Source organism: Mustela lutreola, chromosome 1 (genome assembly GCF_030435805.1).
Source record: "Mustela lutreola isolate mMusLut2 chromosome 1, mMusLut2.pri, whole genome shotgun sequence".
In the NCBI taxonomy this organism is placed as follows: domain Eukaryota; kingdom Metazoa; phylum Chordata; class Mammalia; order Carnivora; family Mustelidae; genus Mustela; species Mustela lutreola.
The window spans coordinates 67,563,906-67,582,379 of record NC_081290.1 but is presented as its reverse complement, the minus strand read 5'-3'; the positions used below and the strand labels follow the sequence as shown (position 1 = coordinate 67,582,379).

The following is an 18,474-nucleotide window of genomic DNA, read 5'->3' as shown; positions in this document are numbered from 1 at the left end:
CTAGCAGAAGTGTGATGGGAAGACACATAGCAGCAGGTCAGAGAGGGGACTGGGAGCTGGGAGGCTGGTGAGTGTGTGGGGATGGAAGGGAGCAAGGGTCAGAGTGGGAAGCAAGCATTAAAGGTGCAGGAGCAGATGGGGAGAAAGCAGTCCCCTGGGATTCATTCTGAAGGCTTTGGGGGTGGGGAAAACAAGACCACCTGAGGTCCTTCTGCCTGCCAACAAGAGCTTGGGCAGGAAGGCTGACATGGAGGCAGGCATTCCCCTTGAGGGGAGCTGCCTATAATCCAGGCAGAATATGGAGATGGATTCTGGTGGCCAGAAGGCTTACCCTGAGGACTAGGGTCCATTCCTAGGCACCCCCAGACTCAGGGAATGACTTGGGGAAGGTGCGTACCTGCTCTGAACCGCAGTTTTCTGTCGTGAGGACAGCGGGCTCTGATTTCACAGAGTGCTTAGCACAGCTGCTGGAGCCCTTCTGAGCTCCATAAGAGGTGGCAGATTTAAAGTTCTAGCAATATTTGGAATTTAAAAGTCGCTCATTTATATTCGCACCCCAAGCCCAGCTGTGTTCTCAGTAGGAATTCCCTTGTCTTCCAGAGGTGCTCCCAGGGGACTCATCCAAGTTCAAGAGGTGAGTACTGCTTCCTGCTGGGGGAGGGTGGAGGTCGGTGCAGGTCCTCTCCCAGACACCCCAGAACCTGCTGGAGGAGATCACTGAGCCATTTCCAGTGTGCAGTCGCGCAACAGGGGTGGGGGGAGGAAGTCTTGTTCTGGCTACCCATCTCCCCACTACCCGAGCATTTTGTCCCCTAGTTGCCTTGTGCTGGGACCACACCATTTCATATTCCCACCCTGCACAGCAGTGGGCAGAGGCCATGCCTGGGATATTCTGGGGACACCAAGGACAGGTCCAAGGAAGGTTACTCAGGGTGTACCCCTGCCAGCCAACAGCAGCCGTGTGGAAAGCGCATGTGGCTAAGAACACCTGCTGTCTACTCTAAGGCTGACCACCCCATGGGCCAGCTGTCCTCACAAGACAGTGCCCCCACCCCAGGGCCAGGAGCAAAGTCAGAAGGCCAGAGGCAAGGGCACCTGGTTGGCAGATGGTGGAGGCGGGGTGGGGTTCCACTTTCATTCAACTGAAGTTGAATGACTCCAGTGACTGGAGGCAGCAGCGAAGGTGATGTCTCCGTGGTGGCTGGCTGGCAGTGGGGAAGGACGGCGGTCTGTAGGGCCTCCTGAAAAGCAGAAGCTGGGGACAGGGCAGTGAAGGCTGCCAAGATCACCAGTGGGCTCAGGCTCCCCATGGAGGCTGAGGGGAGGGGAGCCAAATATGGTGATGGAAAGAACTGGAAGCCACAGGGATGAGGTATAAAAATCTGTATTTATATTACAAAGACAGAATGGTACAGCACAGTCCCTCCCGGTAAACAGGCAGGTGGGTGACCCAATTCTCTCCGGCAAGGATCTCGTGATGCACGGACCTGGCCAGCACCAGGCCCCCTGGGCAGCCCCAGACTCTGGCACAGAACCTGCCCTATATGTGGCCCGGGGTCAGAGTTCTGTATACATGGCCATGGGGAGGGAGCCCCAGGTTAGCTGGCCCAGAGAGAGGCAAGGGTTGGGAGAATGGGGGAAGCCTGCCTCACTCAGCAGATGGGGATTGTCTGGGGCAGGCAGGAGGGCGGGGGCCCTCAGGGCTCTAGCTGGGCACATGGGTCCATCAGCCCTGGAGAGCAGACTGGGATGCTGGGCCTCCAAGACCCCAACTACAGAGGCAGGCCCAGAGCTCCAAGGAGAAGCAGCTGTCTTGAAGTCTCCCCAGCCAGCTGGGTCTGCACTGGGGCAGTGGTGGCCTGGTGTAGGGCCAACTCCCAGTGAGGGTGGGGACCCAAACCTTAGCCACCGAGGGCCACAATGGCCCACACAGGTGTTGGAGGGCATATGGATAGAGGTCACAGACTCCCCCGCAGCCCTGTTTGGGTCCCATCTGCTTCCTACAGACTCCACGATGCTCGGTTATCCAACGTGGCCTCAGCTGGGCCCCCTCTGGGTCTCTGGCCACCAGCACCAGCTAACCTATGCAAAAACCAGGGAGCTGGAGGGAGCGGGGCGAAAGCATGTGTGAGCAACCCCTAGTGCTGGACCCTCGCTAGGGGAGGGGCCTCCAGACCACAGTGCCCCTAGGTAGCCAGTGAGGTCAACTCCCTGGCCCACATGGGAACCATGGCCTGAAAAGCCACGGGCTGAACTGCCAGGAAGGTCAGCTGAGGGCCCCAGCTGGTCACTCAGGGAGGACTGTGCTGGCTGGGGTGGGAGCAGAGCTGCCAGCTATTGGGAGAGCTAGTGCTTTAAGATCTGAGAGCGCAGACTATCTCAGGGCCCTAGACTTGTGTCTCCTGAAACAGGATCTTCTACTCGGGCCCTCCTACCCTGCTCAGAGCCAGCTGGGTGCTCACAAGAAGCACTGTGTGGCACACTTGGCAGATGGGAGAAGCTGGTCTGGGCTCCGGACCCTCAGGGAAGCTGGAAGGAGATGCTGACAGAATCGTTTTCCTTGCAACCACCAGCAAGATATCAGGACAATCTCCCCAGTTCGTGTTCTGCCTCCCACGGGCCTGCTCTCCACGTCATCCCGAGCCCCTGCGGGGTAGGTTCTGTGCCAGAGCTGCTTCCAAGGACCCCTTTCTACCTCGGGAGGCCACCCGCCCCAGGGGTGTCCATCGGCGTGACCAAAAACAAACACATACTTTCTCCACAATCCAGAAATTGGGTACAACGCACCAGAGAGGGAAGCAGACGCAGCTGCGGGCCAGCCCCACAGCACGCCACCCAAATACTGCTGTATGGACGAGGACTTCGGGAACAAAAGGCCAGGAGAAGCTGCCTAATGCCCAAGCCCAGCTACCCAGGGGGAAGGGCTATCTCCATCAGCTGCCAATATCTGAAATCTGGAGCCCTCAGCCCAAGCAGGGGGAGCAGGGAAGGGTCAAACTGGGGACAGGGGAGACCATGAGGCCAGGCTGCCCGGCAGGCCCCGAGCAACGGGGGCCAGGTGACAGAGAGCCGTCCCCACGACCCCTGACTGGCCCAGCAGTCTTTCACCCACAGAAGGCTGTGGCTGCCAGGAGGGGCTGCCGCCTGGGGAGGAAGCTAGAAGGGCACCTGCGGGGTGGGCCAGGGGCACCCCTTGGGCCACAAGGGAGATGCTGGTGGTGGTGGGTGGGGTGGGGCCAGACACGGGACACAAGGCACACTTGGACAACGGTGACAGACAAGACGAGTCCCTGAGACGCTGTGTCGCTCCCACCCCTCAGCAAACAAGGACACAACAATGGCTAGGAAAATAGAGTACAAAAATCTCATTCAGGAAACTGAGGCAGCACACGCTGATGTCACTTGGCGGGGAGTCCTTAGAGCTTTTTTCTCTTTTTAAAAACATTTCTCGTTTTGGGGAAAAAGCCTCTCTCCTGGGAGCCCCATTCAGGGCTGCTGGGCAGTGCAGCAAAAATTTTATTTTAAAGGTAGATGAGAAAGCCTCCTGAGGACTCTGTAGCTTCAGGCAGCTGCCCCAGTGCACCCCAGCCCCTGGGAAGGGAGACCCCGCCCTGTGCAGACCGGGCAGGGGAGCCAGGCTTGGGGGGAAGAGCCACACACAGGCCTGGAGCCAGCATGTGCCCAGATGAGCCTTGAAGGCCAACCTCCCCAAGATGCGTGCCCTCTGGGTCCAGACCCCGTGTGTCTGCATGTGCGCGTGTGGGCATGTGTGCTTGTGTGCCTAGGCATGTGCATGTGTACATCTGAGGGACCTACCAGAGCAGAAGCTGCCCAGCTTGGGGCGGGGTGGCCTGGCCTGCCCCCAGGAATCCAGCCCTAGCTCCTGACACCTATAGGGTGCAAAGGCCCCTCTCCACCCACTTGCCCCAGGGTGCTCACCCGAGTCCCGCCCTTCATGGGTCCCTCTGTCCAGGCCTCAGGAGCCTATGTGGACTGACAGACAGATGGACAGATGGACGGAGAGCCACGCCTTCCTTCCTTCCTTCCTTCCTCGGTCCACTCCTTTCTCCTGGGATCCAGGGTTGGGGTCTGAGCTCCCCGCAGTGGTCATTAAGCCCCTCACACGGTGCCCGCCGAGATTTGCAGCAATGATATTTAATACTTCTGGAATGATTAGGAATCTGAGGACAGACCGTGGACAGCTACGCTGGGCTCCGGGACGTGGGAGCTGGGCCCCATCTCCCTGCAGGGGTCCCTGCCCAGCTGGGAGGGATGGGCGGCGCAGTGGGCCCTGACCGGCAGGTGGGCGGAGGCAGGCAGCCCAGGTGGCAGCTGGAGCTTCCAGAATGGCACGGCAGCGGGCCCGTGGAGAGGCTTTCGAGGACTGGAGGGCTGGCGCACTTGGCCGGGTCGGCAGGCGGGCCGAGGAGCCGAGGGCACCGGGCCTACGAAAGGCCAGGGCGGCCAGGCCGCCGGCATGGGGGCCTGTAGCCACCATCGCCGCAGCCGCCACTCTGCAGGCTGTAGTGGTCGTCCGCATCACTGCTGCTGCCAACACTGTCCAGCTCTCCGGGGCCAAACTCCATACCCTCTACGTCCACTTCTGGGGAGAACAGAAGGGGCAGGATCAGCAATGGAGGCGCCAGCCGGGGCTCCCTTCAAAGCCAGGGCTGACCTCGGTGGAGGCAGCAGAGGCTCCGCAGATGGGAGTGTGAGGGCTCTGGGTCCACGGCTTAGGGAGGAACAGGGAGCTCGCAGTTCAGGCCCGCTGCCCTCCATGCCTCAACCTCCTTGTCTGTCCACACTCTGAGTGCTCATTGCATCTGCTGTCATCCCCAGCCTCCCCAGGGCTGCCTCCTCGGCCAAGCCCACCCCCTTCCCATCTCCCCGCCTGGGGTGCTCCAAGATGCCCACCTTGCTCAGAGTCGTCTGTGGAGACGGCGGAGCCCGTGCTGTCTGTGCGCACGCGTTCCAGACTCTGCATGGACAGCTGCTCCAGCCGCCGCTTCAGGAAGCGGTGTTCCCGCTGCAGCTGCTCCTTGATGCTCAGCGCCCGGCGGTCCTGCTCCTCCAGTTTCTGGGGGTGGGGATGCTATGAGCAGTGGGGGTGGGGGAACCACCCACCGGACCAGGACCAGGAACTAGGGCCGAGAGACCTGGGCAGAGCAGATTCTCACACCACCCCAGCCCCGCGGGCTGCCCCCTGACTTGCCAGGGGTTACGGAAGGCACTACTTCCCAGGCCCAGGCTCTGCATCTGCCGACCAGCTCCAGAAAACCCATGGCCATGACCCAACTTGGCCAAGCCAAGTCATGTGGGGGCCCTGGGCTGGTGTGGCCTCCTGGAGGACAGCCTGCCCTCGGTGGTCTTGCCCCCTTTGCCCCCCATACTGTGGCTATCCCCCCCCCGCCCCCGCCGCCTGTCCCTGAGGGCAGCACTCTGTTCTGACAAGCTGGCTGCTCCATGCCTCTCTTCAAGCTCCCTGCCCCAGGGCGCCCCTGCCTGTGCTGGCTTGGAGGCTCTGAGGGGTCCTTTGAGGGACCTTCGACTCCTAAACCAGCAGGTGGTCTCGAGGCCCACCCACCCCCAAAAACAGCTCACTCCATCTACCCCCTCTGTCAGCCCAAGGAGACCAACCCCACCCTCTACCCAGAACCTCCCAACACCCCTGGGCTGCCCTCTTCCACTCCTGGCCTTCCTGCCCCCACCTCTCTTCCATAGCCCAGGGTCCCAGGAGCCATTTGCACCCACCTTCACCTCTCCCAGCCCGGCATGGATACATCCTCCACCCCTCCAACACTTCTTGATAAAACCCAGCAGGTACCTGTGCCCCCCTCCACCCTCAGCATCCCCAAGCCCCCACTACCCCAGAGGTTCCCAGTGGATACCTGCTAGGTAGCTCCCTGTCAGGCCCCTGGTCCCTCCCTAGGGTGTACAGGACAGACTGGGGTCGGCTGAGGTTGTGGTAGGGGTGCCACCCTACTCACCTTGATGTGCATCTTGGCCCGCTTTAGGAGGCTCAGCGTGGTATGGCGGGTGCTGTCAGGGCCCAGGGGCACCAGTTGCTTGAGCTGCTCCAGATAGAGCCTTAGTTTGGCTCGTCTGAAAGAGAACACACAAAACCGTCAAGGCCAGGGAGGCAGAGCCAGGGGGACTACAGTGGTGGCAACATAAGGCCTGAGAGGTCTGGGGGCATGAGAGGTGGCCAGCCAGACTCCTGGATGGACCTGCTGAGGGTCCCTCTGCAGGGCTCCCCTCCCAGCCTGGCTGACAGCGTCCCCCAAAGAGCCAGCTACCCACCTTCTGGATTTCCCCGAGACAGAGCTGGGGCCCAGGTAGCCAGCCAGCCCAGCACAGCCCTTGGGGCATAGCCTCAGAACCCTGGCTCACCCTGCGGTCACCACCCACCACAGGAGACCCAGGAGGCCAGGGGACGACCTGCGGCGGTGAGATTAGTGCCTTCCTCGGGCTGCTCCCAGAGGCCCAGGGGACTCCAGGTAAGACTGGCATTCCACTTTCTCAAGTTCAGGGTGGTCTCTGGTCATGTCACCACGGAAATACAAGTCTACTGGGGTCAGGGAGGGCCAAGGAGCAGCCCCCTCCCACCCTGAGTTTGGTGCCCCTGAGAGGAGGCTGCTTCCTTCCAAATTTTGTCCCTGTGACCATGCAGACAAACGCAGATCTTCACCCAGCCACCCTCATAAGACTCAGTGACACTGTTCACACAGGGGCCTTGGGTGAGGGGCTCTGGCCCAGGTCCCGCCCATCAGAATCACCACTTTTCCTGGCTGGCAGAGACCCTGGGGGTGGCCACAGCTCACCCTGAAACACATTCTGCCCACGAGGACGGCCAGGGGGCCTCTGCCATGTGCACATGCCAGACCCTCCCTGCCTCTGCAGGAGGCCCAACTGCAGCTCTGAGAAGCTCCTGGAGGGCAGGGGGGCATCTGTATGAGGCCTTGACAGCTTGCTGGTCCACTCACCCCTTCCCTCACCAACTTCCGGCTATCATCCCGTCCCCAGCCTGCCAGAGCCCTGCCCATCCACAGCCCCCTGCTGCAGCAGAGCCTGGGAGGACAGCGAACTGAGGGGGCACCCGAGGCCTGGGAGAAGGGGCAGCCAGGTGCGGGCAGGAGCCTGTTGGCAGAGCCGCAAAAGCAGCCCTTCTCTGCAGAAGGAAGGCCCTATGCCTGTCACCCAGGCCCCTGTGGCACCCTCCCACGAGACAGAGCAACCCCCCCAACTCCCAGCCCCCCCAGCCCACAGCACCCTGGGACCTAGAAGTTGTCCACAAGAACCTCCAGGACATGGCACGGAGATTGTGCTCTGCCTCAAGGCTGAAGGACTTTCAGAGATGAGCTCCCACCTCCACTGGAAGACAGGGCTGGGGAGGGGCACACCAGCAGGGCCACCCGGACTCTGGGAACCTCTGCTCCCGTACCTCCAAAGGGCTCCAGGACCCTGCCCGCTGCCCCCACTGAAAACAGGGCTAGGAACACTGGGGCAGGCTGCCAACCCTGCTCTGTGCACAAGGAAGGGCTCACCAGCCGGGGAGCCACCCTCCCACCGTGGGCCCTGCTGTCCTGCCCCGTTCATGGCTGGGGGGGTGGCTTGCCCATTTGCACTCCAGCAAATGGCAATTCTAACAATCTACTGCTTAGGTAAGCAGTATGTGATCTTTGTGTAGAATCAAAAACTGCAAATCAAGACAAAGAAAAATAAATGGAAAGTACCCCGAGTCCCACCATCACTTTGGTGTACTCCACATTTTCGCATCACAAGTGCTCAGCGTATGGAACCACCTACGTGACAAGGGACCCAATACTGTTTAAGAAACTCAAACAGCAGACGCACACGAGAGACGCAACAGGACACAATGAAGAACAGGAGGCATGCGTCTCCGGGTGACACGGTTGGCAACGTTTATTTCTTTAGCTTTATGGTTTTTTGTTTTTGTATTTTCAGTCTTTCTATGCTAAAATAAAATACCACATATTACTTTTACAATCAGAAAGAGAATTTGTACAAGAAAGAAAAAACACAGCTGAAAGACAAATAACAGCAGAAAAATATCTGTAATACACATAAAAGACAAACGGTTAGTATTTGTGACATTTTGAGCTCATACACATCGAAAATAAAAAGAGGAGTACCTTACTGTGGAAATGGGCGAAGGACACACACAGGCGAGCTGCAGAACACAGAGCACTAAGCTAACATGAAACCCAGTCGGCCGCGTAGCCCATGAGGAAACCCAAGCCCCGCAGAGGAGGCCGTCATCCAGGCCTGCCTGCCAAGACTGGCTGGCTCTGGGGCTAGACACGTCGTGGGGTCACTGGGGGAGGGGAGCAAACAGGGACTACGCACCCAATGGCCATGGCAGCAACTTGAAACCTTGGTCAACCCTCGCACCAGACCCCAGGGTGACAAGGTGTGCTGCAGAGCTGAGGGGCACGAAGCAGAGGCCACAGCTAAGAGCACGGGCAGCACAGCCACGTGTCGGTGTCGGCACAGGGACGGCAGCGGTGGCGAAGGCACTGACACAGGACAGCGCTCGCGTGGTGGCAGGTGAAAGGTCAAGTTATGAAACAGTGGATAACAAGGTCCCCTTCTTATCCACGTTAGTATCCATGGGGGGGGGGTGCAGGTGGCCTCCCAGCCACCTAGGGTGGCTCTCTCTGGGAGAGGAGGGGCACCAGGGTCCCCCGAGCATCCATCATAGACATGGACAGACTGTTTTAGAAATCCTAAAGCAGAGCCTCCTCAAGGGACAAAGACAGTCTGCGGGATCATCCCCGTGCGATGCTGAGCACTAGACAATGCAGCTGCCCGAGTCCCCAGGGCACGTGGCCAGGACTGCAGTCTCGGTGGGGCCAGGACCCAGTTCTGCCAAGCACGGGCTGTTGGGGCCCGGGCAGGTCCCCACCCTTGTTGGCCCGGGTGGTCTGCCCCTGTGGGGAGCGCGGGGGGGGGGGGGGGCGATGCTGAGGCCCCGCCGCCCAGGGCTACTCTGGCTCCAGCCAAGCCCTCCTCCAAGGCTGCCACAGTGCCCCCGGCTCACCGCCAGCGCCCTGTGGCTGTCCTGGCATTCCTGGGAGCTTTGAAAATTCACCACTTCCTGAAGGAAGCCTGTAGGATTCAGGAGGCAGGACCTGCCTCTGGGAATCACTGCATTAGTGTTAACAGCAGCTCAGTCTCTGGCTGCCGGCCACAGCCCAGCTCTGGACACAGGTCCTTCCTAGCTTCTCACCACGAGCCCCCACCCCCATCCCCGCTCCCGAGAGGAAGACCCAGAGCTCCTGAGCCATGTCCCCCAGTGTCTGCAGGGCCACGCACTGAGCTGCTTGAAGAAAAGAGAGACGCAGTGAACTGTGGCTTCCTTGAGGGGTGCAACAGGCGCTGGGGTTGGGGGCAGGGAGGCAAGCACAGGCCCAGTTGCTCCTCCTGCTCACCTGCACCTTCTGCTTGTCAGGGGATTTATAAAGATTGTGAGCCCCTGTGCTAGGTGGTGGGAGCTCCATACCTCCACCCACAAAGGCTGAAGCCTGGAGCTGGGGCCAGGAGCCTCACCCTGCCTGGGAGCACCTGACCTCCGTGGCTGCCTGGGGTCAGCAGCGGAGTGTCAGCCTTAGCAGACCCGCAGGAACTGCTTCCTACGAGGCCTGGGAGGAGGATCAGGGCCAGGCTGCATGGGCCTGAGGGTGACCAGGCTGGCTCAAACAGGCAAGGGGAAACCCCACAGGCCCAATGGAGGCACACCTCCAGGGAAGGCAATGTCCAGGGCCTGTGCACCCCTCTCCCCGGAGCTGGCTGGGTGATCCAGCCAGTGCTTCTTTCCTTCCTGTGGCCAGCGGCCAGCAGCATCCTGCCATCAGCGCTGGGCAGCCACAGGCACAGCCATGACCCCAGTCCCCACCAGGGGCTCCTCATGGCTATCCACAGCTGCCTATTGGCTAGCCAGGAACAGGACCCTGCACTGGGATGGGGAAGTGGACAGAGATCTCAAGTCACCCATCTATCCAGCTTCTGTGTCTCAAAAAGACCCCAAGGCCCAGCCTGTCAGGGCGAGCTTTGGTAGAAGGTGACTGAGGCCAAGGCCAGGGTCAAGGGCAGCCATGCCCGTGGCACCCACCCTCCCTCGGCCTCGTCCCCTCTGTCTGCATGAGGGGCTGTCTTCCCAGGCACCACCCTAGGAAGCCTTCTCCAAAACACCCCCCGCCATGTGTCTGTCCAGCCTCCCCGGTCTCAGCAGAGACTGGCCACCTCCTCCAGCCAAGGAGCAAGCCTGGGGCCTGCCTGGCTCTCAGGGCCCCTGCACCTGCCCCACCTCCATGGCCTCCCGGGAGCCCCTCAAACACAGGACCAGTCCAGGAAGTACAGTTCCTCCAGAGAACACTGCGTCCTGTCCCTGCCCAGCGCCCGCCCAGCTGAGGGCTGAATCCCAGGGGAGCGGAAGCTGGTGCTGCTGTAGGCGTAGAGCAGGGGCGGGCGGAGGACACACAGAACTGGCCAAGCTCCAAGCCTTCCCAGAGCAGGCTGCGAGTTCAGCTGTATGCAGAAGCCCCCCTCCCACGCTGACCCAAGAAGGGGGGAAAGAGCTGGCCCATTTCACAGATGGGAGCAAAGCTCAGGTGCCGTCCCTTGGTCCTGGCACCACAGCTCTTGCCTTCAGGGCCTCCGTACCCACCCCCAGCTCCCACCGCCCCACTGAAATCCAGGAGGGTCCCTGTCTGCAGGGCTGAGCCTGTCTGTGCCTTGTCCCTACTTCAGGGGAGGCCCAGGGTGAAGGAGCCCCTGAGGGTACAGCCAGGCCTACAGCACCCAAGCTGGGGTCAGACAGGGAGGGGCCCTGGGACCTAGCTCTGGCAACAGTGCTGCCCTGCCCTGCTTCTCTCCCCAAGCCCTCCCACTCCCTAGAGGACCGAGCATAGACCCAGACTCACAGCCAGTAGGTGGGCATGAAGGGGGCTCCCCTGGATCCCACCCTGAACCAAAGCGTCCCCTCAGGCCCATGTGGCCAGAGACTGGGTACCCTTCCCAGTGGCCCCGCACAAGACCAGCAGGAGCTCATTGGAAGACAGGCCCCAGGGTGCAGGGGACCCCAGACTAAGAGAGCCAAACCCTCCTGGCTGGAAGCCGGCATCCTAAGGGCTCACATGCTGCTCCCGAAGGGGCTTAGATATGGCTCTCCTCCTCCAGAGAGCATGGCCTGACCATCACCCAGCACAGGGGGTCCTGCTCCAAGACCGTGCCCCCCACTCATAACTTCCAAAGGCAGCGCCTGGGGCCCCATCTCCGGACCCCTGGCATAGGACCCCAGCCTGGCAGCACCATAGGCCACACCCAGGACACATTAGGAGGCATGGGGCTCTGGCCACAGCATCCCCACAGCAGAAGGGGGGGGGATGCATCAGGCGACTCATAGGGGGGACCAGGAGTGGGGGACAGGGGATCACTTACCTGTGCTTTTCTAGTTCATTGTGTGAAGACCTGTTTAGAGAGACAGAAAGACAGAGCTCACTCTGCTGCCTGGTCAACAGGACAGGAATGACAGCATAACTTGGGGGCCTGGGGACCTGCCAACAGTGGCAGAAAGGGTCTGGGCCCCAGGATGCCTCAGGCTGGGCAGGGCCAGTGCAGGAGAGTGGCTGCCTAGTGAAGACAGGGGTGGGAGAACTGGCACTAAGTGACAAGGAGAGGAGACAGAATTGCAGCTGTATCCAGAGGTGCCTAGGGCTACCTGGCTTATTTCGGGAGGCCTGTGGGGGCTTTGGCCAGCAGGAGGGCCCAAGACCCCTTCCAGAAGGTACTAGGAGTACTAGGACTAACCCACCCTGTGCTCCCCAGACTTCCCAGGCCCTGAGCCACCAGCCTTCTCTGTTCCCCTCTCCTAGAGGCCAGCGGTATCTTTGGAACTACAGGAGTTAGCACAGAGAGTCAAGGGAAGGTGAGCACAGACACGGGGTAGTCTGGCCTGGACCCAGCCGGAGCACCATTCTCACCCTGCTGGTCTCTCCCACCTGCATCGTCATAGCTCATTGTAGCACTGGGGACACCCAGGGACAGAGGAGACCAAGCCCCAAAAGGATCAGCACATAAGGATGCCTCCACCACGTGGATGCTCCCCAGGCCAGTGGGCAGGAGGGAGAATGAGGCTGGCCCTCACTTCCTTCTGGGGCCATGGTCTGGGTACAGGGACCCTATCTGCTGCTCAAGCTCTGCCCAGCTGGCCCATCCAGACAGGAGTACAGAGTCCTGAGTGCCCTGGCTGGCAGGGCCACAGCACATGCCTTGCAGGACCGTAATACAGGGCCAATCTCCCAGCTCCCATCATCCTTCAGTCCAGGTGGGGACTCCATGGACAACCAGGGCTCCTAGGCCTGCCTGGCTGCCTCGCATGTGAGCAGAGGGCACTCAGGCAATCCTATGTCCACCTCAGGGGACACCCAGATTGAGTGCTGTGTTCCCTACCCCTCACTCTTTTCGGGAGCTTCTACTGACCTCTGCCTGCCTGCCCTTACTCTCCTGCTCCAAGAACTGTGGACAGTGTGTCGCCCATCCCCATCCCACAAGCCGGAGTGCCTGCCCATCCTTCCCCACCAAAGCCAAGTAGGGCCCAAGGCCTCCCCTCTGCTCAGCAGGGCAGTCAGCCCCGGGGCCTCCCTGTGCAGTGTTAGGAGAGCCTGGAGGGCCTGCTGGTCACATGAGCCAGGCAGGGAGCTTCAACCTCTGCCGGGACTGGCCAGGACCAGGAGGGAGCAAAGCCATCAGCTCCGCAAGGTCTGAACCACAGTCCCTCCATGTGGGTCTGGAGGTCTGCTCACATATGGATGTAAGGGTCAGTGAGTGTCCTTCGATACAGAGAGCTGCATCTGGCCACTCCCTTCCAGGCCGGGCTAGACCCCATCCTGGAGGGGGGGGGTCACTCCTTGGCTAGCTAGAGGCCCAGAGCCCCTCTTGGGGCCCCTCCCTGGTCCAGACACCTGTGATAACCTATGGCAGGTTTGTAACATGGGTCCCAGGAACACCCTCCTTGGGCCTGGGGAGAGGGGGGACCCCAGGCTGGGGCTCTGCTAGGTACATTCCTGGCATCCCTTGGCTCACACCCTGCGCCAGCAGCCCCAAGCAGGTACTCTCCTGGCCATGTTCTCCAAGAACCTGCACCCCAGCAGGCTGGCTCCAGTTCCCTCTTGCTGAAACACTGTCCCCCACAGACCTTCCTGGGACTTGTGGGGCCTCCACACACACACATTGCCCTCCCGCCCTCCTCCTCACCCTGGTCCCAGCAGTGCCCATCCTTTTCCCTCATCATGGTGAGACGAAGACGCCTTTCAGGGTGGCATTGCCCCACCAGCCAAGTCAGGGCCCCAGATTCTCTAGGCCCTGCTTGGTCCTTGCCCCCGGTCTGGGCCCAGAGGAACAGCAAAGAGCACTGCAGCCCAGGAGACCACCTTGGCTCCCCCCAGCGCCCTGAAGGTCTCTGCCTGGCAGAATGGAGAAGGCCAGGACCCCACCTCAGGATGGGGGTCCCAGGGATGGGATGGTGGCTCCGGGCAAGGAATTCAATTTCTCTGTTCCTGTTTCCTCAGCCTTCACATGCAGATAAAAATAACGCATCTGTCCTGGGTTGGGCAAACAGTAGCAGATCCTGACCTACTCAGCACCCCGAAGCCCCCAGAGTCTTAGCTGGGATTCTGATGATCAACTCTGGGTACCTCGTGGGAGTCCAAGGTCATGCCCAGGAGTTCTCCATGGGCCCCAGGGTGTTTAGGGGCAGTGAGAGCCAACAGCGGGGCCTGGCTGGCTTATCCAGGAGGCCTGAGGCCGGGGTGCCCCCCTCACATATCTCTTCCCAAACTATCCTCAGCAGGGGGCCAGGGCCTGGCATTGGGAGGCCCGTCCAGCCAGGGAGATGGAGACTCAACCAATTCCTTGCCAGGCCCAGGACGCCAGGACATCACAGGAGATGGGTCCTTGTGCCAGCCTTTCTGTTTCCCAAGAACGGGCAGGCCACAGAAATGAGCCGCACCCTCTGCCAAGGGGCCCTGAAGCCCCCTGCAAGCCCAGCTCCCCGCCTGGTGACATGGTCCAGAGCCAAAGCAGGCCCCCAGGCACTGTCAGGTGTGGGGTGGTCTTCATGGCAGCGGGGAGAGTGGAACCCCACGGAGCCCTAGCTCGGGGTCCTTCCCCCTCCGCAGGGATGTGCACCCTAGCTTTCTGCTTCTCCAGCCTGGGAACAAGGCCAAAAGAAGGGAGGTGGGGGAGGGCCGCTGCACAGCGGCCTGCACCTCTTCCGGCTCCCCTTCAAAAGGGCCTCTTGTCCCAAAGAGGGGGCCCCTGCACTTGTCGCCGCGGTTCCACCAATGTTAGCAGACTGGTCAGGAGAATGAACTCCGCGGTGGGGTAGGGGCCCTGGGCAGGGCCTCCATGCGCCTTCATTGTCGGGGCCCCCCGGGGGTGGGCGTACTCGGCCCAGCACCAGGAGAGATGCGGCCCACCCTCCCGCGACCAGCAGAGGCCAGGGCGGGCCATCCCACGCTGCTGTGCTCTGAGCCTCAGTTTCCCCGGACTCGCGGGGCAGCGGCACGTGCCCCCGACAACTTTTCTCGTGGCCGGAAAAGTCCGGAACAACTCGGGAGCGGGAGCGGCTGCGGGAGGAGACCCCGAGCCGCGGGAGCTGTACGCGTGGCACTGTTTACGCGAGAGGCTGAGGAGGCGCGGCCCGCGGGAAGATGGCGACGGCGCGGGCGGGGCCGGCCGGGCGGGGCTGTGGCCGCGGCCCGGGCGCACCTCCTCCTCCAGGCTGGCCGCCGGGGCGCGCGGCCAGCGGCGAGGCCGCGGAGCGGGGGTCGGGGCCGGCGAAGGGGGGCGCTCCGAGGGGCGCCTCGGGGACCGGGCTGGGGGGCGGCCGCGCGGGGGGCGGTACCTGTTGTTCGGGGCCTTGCGCACCAGGCCGGCCGCCTTTGTCTTCTTCCTAGCGAAGTCGCCGTCGAAGGGCAGCACCGAGGCGTAGCCATGCTCGGCCTCTGCGGACACACGGCGCGGTCAGCGGCCCCGCCCCGGCCCGGCCCCGCCGCCGCCGCCGCCCGCCCGCCCGCGGCCCGGCGCACAAAGGGGCGCGGGCGCTACCTCGGTCCCTGCGCTCCAGGTACTCGGCCGCCTCCAGCAGGATCAGCAGGGAATTCAGCTCCATCGTCCGCCCGCCCGCGCACGCCCGCGCTCTCCGGGACGGCGGCGGCCGCTGCCCGGCCCTCTCCGGCCGGCTCCGCTCGCCGCCCGCCCCGCGCGCCCGGCGGCCCCACTTCCCCGACTCCGCCGACTCCCTGCGCGCTCGGCCGCCACCCTCCGCCTCGGGCCCTCAAATTGACACATAAGGGCGAGCGGCGGCCGGCGCAGCCAATGGGGACCGGCGCTCCTGCCCCGGGGGCGGGCGCTGGACCGAGCCGGGGCCAATGGGAGCTGGCCGAACGCCTCAGGCCGGGCCGAGAATGTTGACAGATGCTAAGCTCGGTTCCGATAGGCCCGCCGCGGTAGTAACAATTTAGAAGCCCAAGCTTAGCAACAGCACGTGGTGGCCCGGCCCCCGCGCTCGCTGACTGGCGGCTGGCGTGCATGTTAAGTAGGCGCCATGCGCCGATTGGCCCAGAGTGGTCTATGTAAAATAGGGACCGCGGACCAATGGGCGGCGGCGGGGCGCGCGGCCAATGAGGGCGCCGCGGCCCGACGCGTTGCCGAGAGGAAGCGAAGAGCCGTGGGACCTCACGCGTGGTGCCCGCGCCCCAGGGTCGGTTAGGGTGCGGGGAGCGTCGGGTGCTCCTGGCAGGTCCGTGGGGTCTGAACGTGTGCAAGAACCTGTTGCCCGGGGACAGCCGCCGCAGCTCTGGCTCCGCGGGAGCACGGGACCTCGTGGTCTCCTCGGGGGTGGCGCGTGGGCTGCGCACGACACCGCTTCCCGCCGGACGCAGAGTGACCCCAGCGAAGGGCGGAGCTCGGGAGAGGGGCGTAGAGGATCAGCGCCCAAAGCCAGATTTCCTTGAGCCGCATCTCAACAGGGAGAGGCCCAGGGAGGAAGGGGCCCTCAAGAGTGGACGGTTGCGTGCTCCCGTCTGGTCTGCAGAGTGGGCACATTCCCAGACATTCCGGGCATTGGTCCCCTCTGGCCAAGGAAGCGGTTTCTGGGGAAGAGCATTGCCCTCTGTGGGAGGGGAGCAAGGCCCTCATTGAGCTCCCGGCTGTTGCATGGCCCCTAGTGGCTCCTGCCCCTCAGCTGGCTCCGTGGGAACTGGCAGCCTGGACGCAGCCCCAGACTGGCCCTGGGTCCCCTCGGTCTTCCTTCTCGCTAGTTGTTGAGACTAGTAGCCTGGGAACCCCTGAGGAGGGTCGGGCAGGTTGGAGAGTGTGAGCATAAGGTAGCTGGACCCTGACCACCCTGCCCAGAGTTCAACATGGGGTACTGCTGCTGCCAACAAAACAACCAAAACTAAACATCTCGGCACTTCCTGTCCTGGGATCTGCTAGAGGTTTCATATGCATTCCCTTGGGAGTTTCTGAATTCCCCAATTTACAGGTAAGCCAGGAATCCTGAGGTGTGGGGGGACTGGCCAGGGTCTCCTTGCAATCCCAGGGGCAGGTAGATGAGCGCTACCCTAAATGTGACCTGGGCCTGGTAACCCAGGAGCATGGAGACCAAGACCCCTCCTGGCCTCACATTACTTGCTGGGGGTGGGAACTACAGCTGCGTGACCTGAGAAATGGGGTTAGGGATGTGTTGTCTACACCCCACCCTTCCCAGCAGAGCTCAGCAGGAGCCAACAGGGATCACAGCTACTGCCATTAGACAGCTCTGCGTGGACATTAAGACAACCCCTTGACAGGAACCCCAGCCCTTCTTGCTCCTGCCTCACGATCCAGGACAGAGCCCTGGATCATGCTGCACAGGGTAAAGGAAGGTGCCAGTTCTGGGGGCACAGAGGCTTGCAGAGTTCAGGGGTATAGGAAGCAGGACCCCAGGCTCACCAGCTGGTGGTCAGCATTTTGCAGATGCCCACCAGAGGGGAATCCTAAGGGACTTCTGTCCCTGCATCCCTCACCCTTAGTGGCAGAGTCCCTTCATCCCTGCTTATGTGAAGGGTAGGTTGCTGCCCCAGTCCTAGAGCTGGCAGCTTGTCCATGATACCTGCCAAAGGCCCACCCTACAAACTGCCAGGAGGCATGAAGGCTGCTGTGTGTCTCAGCCCGCAGAGCAAGCACTCAGGTGTGACCACGGGAACACATGCACAATGCACCCCAGCCTGAGAGAAAAGAGGGCGGCCCCACCTTGCCTTCATCTGCAGCTAGGCTGTTTTAGGGTCCCCTCTCCCAGCAACACCAGGGGCCTAACAGTGCCTGTGAGTGTTGGTGGCACTGGAGGGCTAGCAGTGTGTGGGAGCGAGGGGAGAAGTCGGCCGTGAACTAGGGGCTGGGCAGGAGGGCCAGGGCCTGGTGTGGGCAGAGGCCTCAGGACCCCAGGCCTAGGGGGCAATGAGGGAGGAGCCTTGTGACCAGACAGCCCCCCAGGGAAGACACTAAGGTGCAAGGTTGGGGGCTGTGGGTGGGTGGGTGGGTGGGGGACGAACAGGGGTGGGGTGGTGCTGATCTTTGGGGCCAGCCAAGGCTCCACACCCACAAGTGTCAATGTGCCCTCCTCGGGTATGTTGCGGGGGCGGGGGATGGCAGGGAGCAGAGATACAGCTGGCTGGCCCAGGGTCCAAAGCTGCCCAGGACCTGTGCCACCCCTAGCCCGGCTCTGTAGGGCAGGTCTCCAACGGGGCTGTGTCACCTGCTCCAGGGAGGCTTCCCTGAGCCCAGGCTAGGCCAGCTGCCACCTCACCTACCCCTCTCTCATGCCTGCCCAGCCCTTCCTGCCCCGCTGTGGCACAGGGCCTTGTCCCAGCGGGAACCAGCCCAAGTCCATGGCCCTGAGGAAGGACGCAGACCTCTTAGGGCCCCTCTGTCTCCATTTAGAGCCCAAGAGGGGCATAGACCTCTCCTGCTCCCCACTCCAGAGCACCCTCCAAGCATCCCCACTGCAGGGGCCCTCCACTGTGCATCCCTCTTGCACCAGTGCACATGTCCGTCACTGTGCCATCCCACAGATTCTTTCCCCTGCCTGTCCTTTAGAGGAGCCCGGTCCATCCCAGAGCTCCAGATAGGGACTCTAAGAGAAGGAGTGGGGCCTGAATCCAGAAGGGATGTCCCAATTTGGCTGGAAGGCCCCCTCTGCCCACCTTTCTTGGTTTCCTCCCCCACCCTCACCCTAGCCTCAGCTCCCCTGGCTATAAAAGGAGGATGGGAGTACCCACCTCTTGCAGTATTGAGGGGATGGCATGAGGATTTCTGGCCCAGGAGCTCAGTAAAGGCAGACTTACTCCCCACCCCTAGGATACCACGAGGGGATTTAAGGCCCTAAGGACATCAGAGGGAAAGAAACCTCTA

General features: G+C 62.0%; 1 protein-coding gene across 3 annotated transcripts; it reads right to left on the bottom strand.

Annotated features, from left to right (window-relative positions):
- Positions 1–1,368: 1,368 nt before the first annotated feature.
- Positions 1,369–15,629, bottom strand: MXD4 (MAX dimerization protein 4). Of its 3 annotated transcripts, XM_059166867.1 has the most exons (6): positions 15,130–15,312; positions 14,927–15,026; positions 11,461–11,490; positions 5,988–6,102; positions 4,915–5,077; positions 1,369–4,603 (listed from the first exon to the last, which is right to left on the bottom strand). In XM_059166867.1, the coding sequence occupies exons 1-6, from the start codon at positions 15,191–15,193 to the stop codon at positions 4,446–4,448; spliced, it is 630 nt and encodes a 209-aa protein (XP_059022850.1). In that variant the 5' UTR covers positions 15,194–15,312; the 3' UTR covers positions 1,369–4,445. The 3 variants fall into 3 exon arrangements, with proteins under 3 accessions (XP_059022850.1, XP_059022843.1, XP_059022856.1); XM_059166860.1 differs by lacking the exon at positions 14,927–15,026 and having other exon boundaries at positions 15,130–15,629; XM_059166873.1 differs by lacking the exon at positions 11,461–11,490.
- Between the last annotated feature and the right edge of the window lie 2,845 nt (positions 15,630–18,474).

Coding starts and splice junctions, on each gene's coding strand:
- MXD4 (XM_059166860.1), bottom strand. CDS start 15,614: ATGCACGCCAGCCGCCAGTCAGCGAGCGCGGGGGCCGGGCCACCACGT. Junction 11,491..15,129: donor CCTGGAGCGCAGGGACCGAG/GTAGCGCCCGCG, acceptor CTCTCTAAACAG/GTCTTCACACAATGAACTAG. Junction 4,604..4,914: donor CACAGACGACTCTGAGCAAG/GTGGGCATCTTG, acceptor TGTTCTCCCCAG/AAGTGGACGTAGAGGGTATG.